The 12,592-nt window shown below is 52.8% G+C and overlaps 2 protein-coding genes across 2 annotated transcripts; one reads left to right on the top strand and one right to left on the bottom strand.

Moving 5' to 3' along the window:
* Nucleotides 1–1,282: 1,282 nt before the first annotated feature.
* Nucleotides 1,283–2,233, bottom strand: LOC139060279 (probable plasma membrane ATPase). The gene has a single exon (XM_070539375.1). It carries the CDS (start codon nucleotides 2,231–2,233, stop codon nucleotides 1,283–1,285), a length of 951 nt encoding a protein of 316 aa, XP_070395476.1.
* Nucleotides 2,234–2,378: 145 nt separating this feature from the next.
* Nucleotides 2,379–4,343, top strand: LOC135900514 (uncharacterized). The gene has a single exon (XM_065429996.2). The coding sequence runs from the start codon at nucleotides 2,379–2,381 to the stop codon at nucleotides 4,341–4,343; it is 1,965 nt and encodes a 654-aa protein (XP_065286068.2).
* Nucleotides 4,344–12,592: the final 8,249 nt, after the last annotated feature.

Raw genomic sequence — 12,592 nt, 5'->3', positions numbered from 1 at the left:
GTCAGGACCCGGCGCCGTCGCCCTATTGTTTTGCAGCAATGCTATGTTTAGTTCTGCCATAGTGAAGTCGGCACCGATGTTGTCGTTTGGGGGGCCCGTATAGTCTGTGTACAGTGACTGATGTGCCGCAGGTATGTAAAGGGTCCGAAGTTCATCAAATGTTTTGTTTATACCTTGTGTACTGGCGTGTTTCTCTATGGTAGGGATCACTTGTTTCTTTGTGCCGAGCAGGGCTCGCAAAAGATGCCACGTGTGTTTTTTGTCTAACGTATTCTGGATGCTATCGCAAATTTGGTTCCATTCTGTCTGTTCGAGCGTCCGGGCATGAATGATCGCTTGAATAGTTATATCATCTACCTTTCCACGAAGCTGATTGTTATGCGGTTGCTGGGATAAGACTCTCAATAGCTTTTTGCGTTTTTTCCAGACGCGTGTGAGGTGCGGGTCGGGCCGGTCTGCCGGCGCTGAAGTCGTGTGCGTGTCTGTAACTGCTGTCTTAGTTTCTATGAGGCCTTTAGCCCACGTGTCCAAGTCAAGCCCTGTGTCAGTGTTATTCTGCCTCAGTTTCCGGAATTTGTCCCAATTTGTGAAGGTGACTGTAGCGCGGCGCTTTCGAGGCGTCATGTGTACAATGATGTTTATTATGTCGTGGTCGCTAGTTAGGTTTTCATGGGTGTTCTCCCAGCTCGTAGCATATTCACCTTTGTGCAACGCGAGGTCCGGTGTAGTAGGAACTTGATTTTGCGCCCCTGTGCGAGTTGTTACCCCCGGAGTGTTGAGAACTGTGTACTGAAATTTGTTTATGTTGTCTTCCAGCAACCTGCCCGTTTTCGTGTTCGCCTTGTATCCCCATGATGTGTTGGGCGCATTGAAATCTCCCATGATGAAAATATCATGTGTCTTCTCATCTTTTTTAGCGTGCTTGAAGATCTGACTAAGGTTGTACATGGATTTTGGTGGATTGTAGACGTTGTACAGCTTGGCAGGTCGTTGTGAGTTGTCCGGGTATATTGTGGTTATTAAGACATACTTTGCTAAACAGTCTGGTGCTATTTCCGTGTAGTGTTTAATGTTATGTTTTACGTACGTCGAAATCAATGGTAGGTCGTATTCATTGTGCGCTGAATGTGTAGCTGTGTATCCTGGTATGTTCTGTTCTTTGTTTCTTGCAGAAGTAACACATGTGGTGGGTTTTTCAATTTTAGGAAGTATTGCCTCATTATTGCTTTTTTGTTACTGAGACCGCGGCAGTTCCACTGCCAAACGCAAAAGTTTCCGTCCCTTACTTCTGCCATGGATTAGCGACCTTTGCGGTCTTAGACTGGGTGCTGGAGGTGTCGATTGGGTCATCAGGAAGTTGTCTCTTTTGCGAATGAGACATGTGGTCCATGTTTTCGTAGCTAAGATCTTCATCTGGAAGAAGGCGCTTAAGCATGCGGTCTACTCGTTGTTCCAGCAGGGTTAGGCGTGTTTCGTGACGTTCGTAGGCTGAGGCAAGTTTTTCGACAATATCAGTGAGGCGGTCAAGTTTCTTTTCTATGCTTTCAAAGCGTTCTAACAGGGTCTCTGATTTGTTTAGACGAGACTCTAGCGTTGAATGTGCCTTGTGGGAATGCGCGTGTAGGACGTGTTGCTGATATTGTGGTGCTTCGTAAATTGGAGTAGGAGAATGTGCTTGTGATGTTAGGGTCTTGAAGGATGGGGATTGCGGGATGATAGGAGTGCTTGGCTTACCAGGCGCCTTGGGTATGATGGTTCTCCCAGACTGTGGGGTGCGCGCAGGGCTTTTGCTCGAGGCCGGTTGTTGCACGTTCGGTGTAGCGCTTGCCGAAGTCGTCGGCTGTGACAGCGGTGTGTTAGGTAGCATGTCTTGTTGCTTCTTCTGGGGCTGTTGCGTCTGCGTTGTTTGCTGTTGCTGTCCGTGCGATAATAGTGCAGGGTATTCGCGATGGTAATCAGTTGATGTTGCGGTGTTGGGGGCGCTGGAACCAAGTGTAGGCTGTTGCTCGTTGCGCAGTTTGATGCGTTGCAAGTAGGCTCGTTCTGTCTTGTTTTGGTCTTTTTGCCTTTTAATTTGGCAGCTGGGGTCGTTGGTCCTATGATCGCTACCGCAGTGCAGGCAGAGGAGAAAGCATTGGTGTTCCTCTCCTGCCTGCTTGAGTTGTCTCGTGCAGTCAGGACATCTGAAGATAGTTGATTTGGTGGGGCAGTTGTCAGCACGATGATCATACATCAGGCATAAGGAACAGAACTCTGCTTTGGGGTGGTGTGGCAAACATCGGAACATAGCTCGATGATAGAGGACTTTCCTGGGGACAATGCTTCCCTCAAATGTAATAATAGCAGTCTCTGTACGGCCCATCATCCGGGAGGCTAGTATGGTGGGTCCAAAAGTGTCCAAGTTCTGCATCAGGTGCTCCGAAGATGTGCCGGCGTCAACTCCATGGATAACCCCTCTGCAGGAGTTGGCTGGCGCGGTTATGTATGCTGTGACGCCGTGCGGGCGCTCGGTGTGGAGGGCAGGCTCTTTGCTTACATCGAGGCCTTCCTCGCCGGGAGAACATCAGCTGTCCGAGTCGGGGGCACGGTCGGCTCGTCCTGTGCGCTGCGGTGTGCCTCAGGGAAGCGTGTTGAGCCCGTTTTTGTTCAACCTTGCTCTCGCGCCCATCATCGAGTGCATTCCCAAAACGGGCCGCTTCCCTGTGCGTGCTGTGCTCTACGCAGACGACATCGCGCTTCTCGTGCACGGGCCGACCTCTGCGACGGGGGAGATGCGCTACCGGCTTCAGGAGGCGCTGGACGGCGTCGCGAACTTCCTGCGCGCCATCGGCTTGCGGCTGTCGTCGACGAAGTCCGAGGCTATTCTGATCCGCCCCTGCGGTGTTCGCCGCCGCACCGGCTGCGTGCTCGTCGAAGGAGTGCCCCTGCCCTGGCGCCTGACAGTGCGGTACCTGGGGCTCACGATAGACAACCGCCTCACGTGGTTCGCTGCTGTGCGCCGGCTGCGCGCTGAGATGCGCCGAGTGGAGAGTGCGGTGCGCGGCCTTCTCGCCCGTGGCGACGGCTGCCCTGCCTCGTTCGCGGCGGCGCTCTACTCTGCGGTGGCACTGCCGAAAGTGTTGTACGCGCTACTACTGTGTCGTGTCAGTGCCCGGCTGTGGAAGCTCATCGACAGCGACCACCGCCGAGTGCTTCGCATGTGCCACGGCCTCCCTCGCTCATCGCGGGTTGCGGAGACGCTCGCGGAAACTGGCGCGTGGCCCGTCTCTTTGACGGCTGACCTGCGTGCCCTCGGTCACCTCGAGCGCCTCTCCTGTGCCCCGGACGCAGGACCCATCCTGTCCCTCATCCGTTGCCTGCCCCTGTCACGAGTGGGAACAGTGTGCCAACTGTTTGACAGCCTGGTGGTCGACCCTCCGCCCGTACCGCCGACCTGGCCACCGCCACACCAGCGCACGCCACTTCACGTGTGTCTCGACCTCCCGGGCGTTCGCTCCAAACATCGCACGCCTCTCTGCGCTGTACAGCAGGAGGCTGCTGCCAGGATCGAGGACGACCTGGGAGGAATGACGCACTTGTATGCCGATGGCTCCGTCCTCAGCGACGGCTCGGCGGCTGCCGCCTGTGTTGCTCCCGCACTTGGCATCACGAGGCAGCGCCGGCTCTACTACCGGGCTTCCTCTACCACGGCGGAGCTAGCGGGACTTCACCTCGCTGCGGACATCCTCGAGGAGTCGCCGCACATCACCAGCGCGGCGATTCTCTGTGACTCGAGGCCCGCGCTGCAGCAGCTGCTACTCGACGAGCGCGCACCGCCCCTTGCACAGCGCCTTGCCGTCCGTCTGCACGCACTGCAGGGGCGATGCCACCTACGCCTGCAGTGGATCCCCTCGCACGTCGGAGTCGCGGGCAACGAGACGGCGGACCAGCTGGCCAGGCGCGCACACGACTCGTCGACCGCGCTGACAGACCGGGTGAGCTCGCTGGACACAGCGCGACTTCACTTCAGACGGGAGCTCGCGCTCCGCCATCCCGACGACCGAGTTGCGCAGGGGCGCCCACCGCACCATCTCCCACAGACCGGATTCACTAGGCGCGAGCGCGCCTTCCTCCTCGCCCTTCGGACCGGTTCTGTGTGGCCCGCCGAGCGGCGGCATCGACTGCGTGGAGCCCCCTCTCCCCTTTGCGGCGACTGCGGCGCGATCGAGACACTCCAGCACCTGTTATGTGAGTGCCCCAACTTTTCGCTCGCGCGCTCGTCCCTTGCCCGTGTTTACCGTGGGCACGGCCTGCCGTGCGACACCGTGACTGAACTCCTGCACCCCTCGGGCTGCCCTTCATGACACAGGACACTTCTACGTGCGTTCCTGACCTTCGCCGAGGCTGTCGGCCTCGCCGACCGCCTTTAGCTCCAACACATTGCCGCGGCGTGCTGCTGTTTCCGGTGCTCTTTCTCTCACCCTATTTCATTCCCTACCTCCTGTGCAGCGCGGTTGAGGTGTCCTCTGCTGAGAGACAGTTACTGCGCTGCACTTTACCCCAACCTTTCCTTCCCTTCATCAAGAATCTCCTTCTCTCGCTCACTGGCTGCACTCCTCGTTCGCTCTTTCATTCTTCGGTTTGCTCGTACGCTCGGTTACGAGGGAAGGCTAGCCTCGCCGACGCTCCCCGCAGGAACGGGCACCTAAGAACTGAGCTATAAAACGCCTCATGTGTGGTTACTATCAGAAGAGTTCAACGGGTTTCTTTTAATCACGCACCTTACATATATCCTGTGGTCTGTTCAATTACCGCTATCGCCGATTTTCTTCGTTAGCACGTGGTCAAGAATGTCGGATGTGCTCTTTTTCTTCTTTTGTTCTCGGTGCACACTGAGCAGTCTTTGTTGTACGGGCTAACCTGATTTGCTAGAGGTGCTTTGCTTCGTCTGTGCGTTTAATGTTTCCGTTTTCTTTGCCGCCCGTTGTGAAATACGAGTACGTTGCTGCTTGCCCAGCTGGCAGTTTCAGTGGAGAGACCGGAGCGCACCGTCCGTGTAGGACGAGCTGATTGAATGACGTAACAGCGCGTCGGAAAGACGAAGTGAATGCATGGAAAGGCCGCTTCACGCCTTCCCTCTCTCTATCTCTTTCTTTCCCTCCTGTCGTCCCACCAGAGGGAGTTTTAATTCAAGGCTGCGTCCTTCTCGTTTCATTGCTAAGAGTTAGCGGACAGCTCGCGTGATTCTTGGCATAAGACACGGCACATGTGATGTCACGTGAGTTTTCCTGCGTGTGTCCCTTTATTTAACGCTTTTGCGTGAGGTTCGCAGTAACTTAAGTGACACTCCAGTTGCCTTACATCAAAATCTCCAGTCGCGTTCACTTTCATTCGCAACACTTTGCGTAGCCGAACCGCTCTGTGAATTCACGTTAAGACGTCGACGGACGTTAAAAGCGTCTCCTCGTAATACGATGCAGCGCGCTGTTTTGCAAGGCCGAGGGCGCCTTTTCTGTAGGGAGTCTGGGTGGAGAGCTTTCCTGCTATTGACGGTTATGACGTCATTTCCGACGCAACGCGTTACGCAGGTGTGGCCGATTGGCTGGTATATGTTTTAAGAACTGCCAACGTCGGCGCGGATTTGTCGAGCTGGAATATTGTATGACGCGTATTGCAATGACTGTGTGAAACCAAGCGACAGTAAACCAACGAAAGCGCGGAGAAAGTGAAATATTTTTGGAAATATATTTCTGCTGAAATATTTCAAGAGAACGGTTAAATGAGCTACGATATTTAATAAAGAGAAAGGGAAGTTGAAATGAACGAAAAGGCAACTTATCGCAAGCGGGAGCCGAACCCACTTCTTGCGCACGCGATGCCCGATGTAAAGGATTTCTGTACAATCTTTTGCTTGTGCATTCGTGTACATGTATTTATCTATCAAACATACCTTTAGGGCTTCAATGCATTACGAAAAGAGTCGAAGAACATACACGAAATATGCAGAATATCACAACGAAATATCACAAATACAATATCACAACGCATCCTGCAAGGTGACCCTTATGTTTGCGTGTCATTGATGACGGCGATAGAAATCGCTAGTTGGTTAGTGCAACTAACCAACTTGCGGGATACTACGAAGAAAGCTTAGCGGGTCTCCAAAGCCAAACTTTGCGTATGGCAGTTCTTGGCCCTCGCTATCCTTAAATGCAAACAGGAAGCTCCTCACCGTCACCGATCGCTTATGGGCAATAAGCAGAGCGCGGATGATGGCCTTCATTGTGTCCAGTTCATCTCCTAGTTCAGACATACTGGCCGCTCTACAGGGCGCCAAGACGGCGCATCTGACATCCAGCTCAGTGGTGCGTGACAATAAAAAACACTATACTAGCCAGAAAATGAGGAAGTCCACAAGGAACAGCAAAAAAAAAAACTAGTCCACTTTCGAAAAATAACGTCCACTTTCGAATGTCATTGAATGGTCCGTGCAGCACGTGCCAACACGGTGGCACCACCTGGACCATCATCGACAATGACGTTCCATTATTCGCTATTTTCTTCTTTTATCCAAGCGCTCCGCTTCCAATACGTGTGTTTTGCACGAATCAGCACGAAATATCTTATTGGTGGCGCAATAAATTGAACAGTGCTACAAAAAACTGAAAAACTAGAAGGTCTCAGTCGAAAAACGCGCGTGCACTTCGCGCTTTGAGAACCCGTGGCAGCTTGACAGCGACACAGCAACTTACGGGGCACGCACTGTAAATCAGAAAGTCCGAAACCATTCCCGGAGGCACACCTGGTCCGATCTTCCTCCTCGACTTCGTTCTGACAAATGCACGCAGCATGTTGCCGGAAGTATCAGACGCCCACTCGCTGCCATTCCACCGCACAAAGACCGCATGGCACTGGACCACGCAAATCAACAGGAGGGGAAGATCGCAGATGGTGATCGTCGCTCGAAGGGTGCCGCTTCCACTAGCGTTGGCAACTGACCTCAAGCGCCCATGAGGTTCTCGACGTAGCTGTCAAACTCCTTCAGGATCGTCGTCATCATCGTCTGCGATGCCGCTGCCGCCAGCCAGCACCGAGTCACCGCCGCCAGAGCCCGAGACTTCGGCCTTCTCGGGCTTAAACGAGGACGACGCGACGCTCTTGTTCTCAGCTTCGCTAGCCGCCGAGCGGTTCTTCCGAGCCGTTTTCTTCGACAGCTTACCTACGCCTGACTTCGCGGCTTCCTTACCGTCAATGGTCTAGTCGTCGTCGCTCTCCGACGTCTTCGAGTCGTTGGACGCGGCCGTGCCGCCGAGTTTGCAGCCACGCGTGGTCTCCGTGCTTTGACGGTTTGTCGCATTGATGCTGTACTGCGTCCCGTTGATGCAGTAACCGCGCCTGCGGATCTCTTCTCCAACTGTGGCGCAGGGAGCTTCAGCAGCGCGTAGGAGACCGCTTCGCCCCCGTCTCCCATGTCAGACGCGATGACGATGACAGAGGAGAAGCTGGCGGAAACGCTCCTCAGCGAACGCCACAGCTGCAGCTGGCGTTGTGGAGATGTTCACGCACCATGCCAGGCAGGCGTCGCTACTGGCCGTGGAACGGGCACCGCGCACCTTCCCCACGATCATAGTCCGTCCCGGAACGCTGCCGGGGCCCCGCGTTACTGCCGCGAATGTGGGAGCGGCGCGGTCCCTCAGACCACGTCAGCAGGCTCCAGTCCTGGCCGGCCGCGTCCAAGAGGCCCCTTGTCTTGTCTTGTCTTGTGGCCTCGAGAGTGGCGCGTACCCACTATGGGGGATTGGCCAAGAAGCAGGCGGTTTTCCGTATGGTTAGAAGTAGAGACAATCTGCCGAGGCTCGAGCCACTGCTCGCGCCCACAAGTCACTTTGTCCTCCACTTCTTCGACTGCTGGCTCCGATACCGGAGTTCCCATAATACTTAAAGGGACCCTGTAACGATTTTGACGATTTTCTACACACGTACTGAGTCGTTAGCGTAGGTCCTTCTGATAATTAATTGACGCATCTAAGTGTTCCGCGTAAAGTGTGTAATTTATTATAAGGTTTTAAAATGCACATCGCTGCCGATCGCAGCACACAGCGCGGCGGAATTTTACCCTACTCATATGACGCAAATCAGCCATAGACGTCAGTGGGTCGAGCTATCCGATTGGTTGACCAGGGCGCGTGATCGACAATCTATTCAAATGTATGGTAAAAATGATGTTCGTAATAGTTGGAATGTCAGTTAATTTTGTTTTATAAAAAGAAAGTAACATAAAGGGAATGCACAAGAAGAAATTTTCAGTACACTTGAGCACTTCCGGTACACAGCAAGTGTCGTCTGCTTGTGTTACGACGTGCTCAGTCTTTGACGAGAGCTCCGTCGTCAGTGTCGGTATGTCTTTTTGCCAGCGCTATGATTCGACTTTGCTGCATTGTGGACTGCAAACGTAGCGACTGGCAACATGTCAAGCTGCGACATCGTGTCCCTCTGTAAGCGAGTAGACGAGCGGACTGGCTGCAGCGCATCGGACTGCCGCTATCCGATCGGCACCAGGATTTGCGGGATTGCGGCCGTCACTTTACACCGGATGATTACTATCGCGAGTCCGGTATTAGGGTAAACGCAAGCGCAAGGGGACAAGACCTGGCCGTGTTCCTTTGCGTGTCGTTTCATGGGATGAACAGAAGGGCAAATGTGAAAGGTGTGCACGGTGCAGCCACCTGGTGACATAGAGCTCAACCAGACACAGTAGCATTAACAAAATGTATTCTTATTTGCAGCTGGTGTAAATTTTTCGCAGGCGTGCAATCGTTGACACGTTGTTTTGTAAATGTTTAAAATGTTTTACACTTGGTTAGAGCAATATTAGCTCTTTCTTTGGCCGGTTAAGCTCTGCCCCAATGGGTGGCTGGACCATGGAGACCGATCAGGCAGCTCACGTACGTCTACGCTAAAGTTCCTTCATCAGCTTGAGTTTATGCCTAAACCGTTCCGTTGAAACGTTCAGTATAGTGTATGGTTACCGGAACACAAGGCACGTTCGGCGCTGCGACAGAATGCTCGCAACGCAGGCTGCTTCGATAGCTCTCGCTTGGGGTCGACGGCCAAGCGGTTAGCGGAGAGGTTTCGCGCGGGCGGGGGCGGGCTCCAAAACCGGAAGTGGACGATATGACGTCTCATCCTGACGCAGACCCAGTGAAGGTGGAGCTTAGCCCCGATCACTCGGTGAACGAGTTGAGGAGGAAAAGCATGGCTAGGGAGGAGGGTGACTTGTAATCGCTTGTAGCTCCATTATTACGTAACGCTTAATTTAAATTGTGGTGCGAACGTTCTACTTAAGCTGTACCCTACGCGCCTGCAAAATTTGTCCGAACTGTTTCAGGGGACCTTTTAGCATATACCGAAAGTGCCGCGCGACTGGTCGCTCGAAGGACTTTGCGCATTCTCGCGGGCGTATTTCAGGCTAGAAAAAACACTTTTATGTAGGGCATATTCAGCAACAGAAAGCTGTATTGGGAGTTGTTCATGTTGCTCTCCAATTTTCTCATTGACGCGTTTCATCTAATTATAATATTTGAGAAGTTGGCTAATTTATGAAGACTAACTATGTAATTAGGCAGAGAGAGATAGTGAAAAAGAAGCGTTTGTTATACGAAACAGCGTCCCGAGCGAGGGCCGGTAACACCCTTAGGTGGGAAGGCTCCTAGTTCAGGAACCCTCTGGCTTCGACTGCCCTCTTGGCCCTGGCGTCGAGTTGTCGTTGTCCTTCCTGGTCCTCGAAGGTTAGTTTGGCCTCTCACGTTTCGAATGAGTGATTTGCTTCTTGTGCTTGTTTTGCGTCCGTTTTCGGTTGCATTTCGCGGCCTTCCTGCCACGGGCATTCCAGGAGCAAGTGTGCCAGAGTGTTGGGTACGTTTCAGAGTGGGCAAAGGTAGCCGTGAAGTGTCGGGTAGAGGCTGTGCATTATCGTTCTGTGAGTGTACGTGTTACTTTGCAGGCGTCTAATGATCGGGCTTTCTTCTCTGCCGAGTTTAGGGTGTGGTGGAGGGTACACTCGACGCTCGAGTCTGTAGTGTTGCAATATGGCCGAATAGTTGGTGGGTACGGCCTCCGCCTTTCCTGTCGCGGATCGGAGAACGCGTGGGGAGAGGGGAGCCCAGGTGACGTGCTCGCGGGCAGCGGCGTGGGCCGCTTTGTTCCCCTCTAGTCCTTCGTGTCCGGGTGCCCACGTTACGCAGGTGTAGGGGAGTGGAGTGCTTCGTCTTTTTAGTATCATGAGTGCATCGGCCGAGATGGGGCCCCTCGAGAAGATTCTCCAGGCGGCCTGAGAGTCGGTGAATATAACCGCTGCGTCTCTGCATGTGGTGGTGGCGAGAGCGTCTCAAGCTCACCCCCAGATCTCCATGTGGGGGTGAGCTTGAGACGCTCAAGTTGGCTGTTCTTGTGCGCTTCGACGAACACTTGCCACGTGTTGTGGACGCCCATCTTAAGGAGACGTGAAGTAGAGGCCATGGCAGGAACTCCCCGGCCGACTTTGATTGCATTCCTTATCATGATGTTGAGCTTGTCTATTTCAGCGTTATTCAAAGCCAGCTACGGTGTGCCGTATGTGATGCGGCTGGTGAGCAGTGCTCGTATTATTCTTAGCCTGTATTGCTCCTTGAGCCGGCTTCTTTGGCTTGAGATCCTCTTGACAGGGTGTGTCACTTGTGAAAGGGTGCATTCTAGTCTCGGTAGGCTGGCAGCTCCTGATGCGTCCTTGTGAATGGGGAGTCCAAGTATTCGTATGATGTCCACTTTTGGGATTCTTGTCCCGTTGAGGGTGACACTGGGGTCGGGCTCTTCGTAGTCGGGTGGCCGGCCTCTAGTTCTTGCTTTCAGGAGGAGGTGCTCAGATTTCTCTGGGGACGCAGCGGAGGCTGCAGCTTCGGAGATAGCTTTCGATGGTGTCTACGGCTTCTTGTAAGCTACTTTCTTGCCTTACAGCGTTCGTAGCTCTGGTCCAGAGCGTGAAGTCATCAGTATACATCGCGTGACGCAGATCTAGTATGGTCTCGAGGAGTGGGAGTAGCTTGATCATAGCTATGTTAATGAGTGGTGGTGAAATGATGACCCTTGCGGACTGCCTTGGTTTGGAAGTAGGACGCTTTCACTGTGGATGTTGCAGATTCCGGCTGTTGCTCTGTGGTCTATCAGAAAGTTTCTGACGTATGCGTATGTCCTAGTGTCGCAGCCGGTGCCTTCGAGATTTTTGAGGATCGCGTCGTGGCTAACGTTATAAAAGGCTCCCTTGACGTCTAATGCCACTAGGGAGTATTTGATTTGATTGTTTTGGTGATTCAGAAGGCCATCTTTTAGTTGTAAGGGAACGTCCCGCGTTGAGAGGCGCTGCCTGAAGCCGAACATGGTGTCTCGTAGCTGGCCATCCCCTTCCAGGTACTGGGTAATGCGGTCGTGCACGATATGTCCGGAAAGCCTTCCCGCGCACGAGGTTAGGGAGATCGGGCGTAGGTTCTCCAAGCTGAGAGGTTTGTTGGGCTTGGGGATCATGGTAATGTCCGAGTGCTTCCATACAGCAGGCAGTTCTCCTTTCTCCCAGCGCTCGTTGTAGTAACGGATGAGAGCCTCGGTGGCCTGCTGCGGTAGGTTGCGTAGGTGTTTATTAACGATCCGGTCTTTACCAGGTAGAACGAAAAAATAATCTGACTATCTCCAAGCGACGCCAAACAACGTTACTTTGGTTCTGTACAGCTACATGGCTTTCGCATATTTTAAATCTTGCTGCAGTTAGTTGGGACACCCTGTGCAGAACGCACACACGGTCCACACACACTATAGCACACATAAAGGAAATACGGACCACGTAGAAAAGTGCAAGAAATCTAGGGTCGCGTTCAGTAAAAGCTGCAACACAGTGTCCGTAGTCGAAAGCGCTGCAGACTGCACAACAGTCTCGACATACAAAAAAGGCACTGGGTGCACGTTATAGAACCCCAGGTGGTCAAAAGTAATCCGAAGTCTTCAACTACGGAGTGTCTCGTAATGATAGCGTGGTTTTGGCTTGTAAAGCCCCAGAATATTAAAAAGGGTCGGTGTCTAGTCCTACAATATTTCGTATGGTGGTTTGTTACTGCTACAGGGAAGAAAAGCTTGAAGAATACCAAATCATAGCACTCATTGCTCAGTTATGGAATCTTACACTGTCAAAAATGTTTCTCTACATTACAAAGAAGCCTCTTGGTGAAATGCTGCCAAGTTCACTACCACAATTAGAAAGGGAAAGAGCTCAAAAAGCGTGATTTCCCGGAAAGTCTTGTTAATTACGCGGCATCCGTAGTAAGTAAAATTATTCCCAAATTTACAAGACAATGCAACAAAATAGAGGCGCGTAAAAGTCCGTATACGCTGCTTCAAGTTCAGGCTTATTGGTTCGTCAAATTCTGCAATGCATTTGTAACAGATCGTACAGGTAGACGTAACCATGAAACACAGAATACGTGCAGGTGAAGATGCTTTAGCCAACCATCGGGAAGCTTGACGCTGGTGAGTGGCGGCCCAGAGAGAGAAAAAGAGAGAATTTATTAGAAACAAAGCAGGAAGGTCAGCA

Source organism: Dermacentor albipictus, chromosome 5, assembly GCF_038994185.2.
Source record: "Dermacentor albipictus isolate Rhodes 1998 colony chromosome 5, USDA_Dalb.pri_finalv2, whole genome shotgun sequence".
NCBI classification, from domain to species: Eukaryota; Metazoa; Arthropoda; class Arachnida; order Ixodida; family Ixodidae; genus Dermacentor; species Dermacentor albipictus.
Note: the sequence above shows the minus strand (reverse complement) of the source record. Positions and strands in the feature narration are given on the sequence as shown.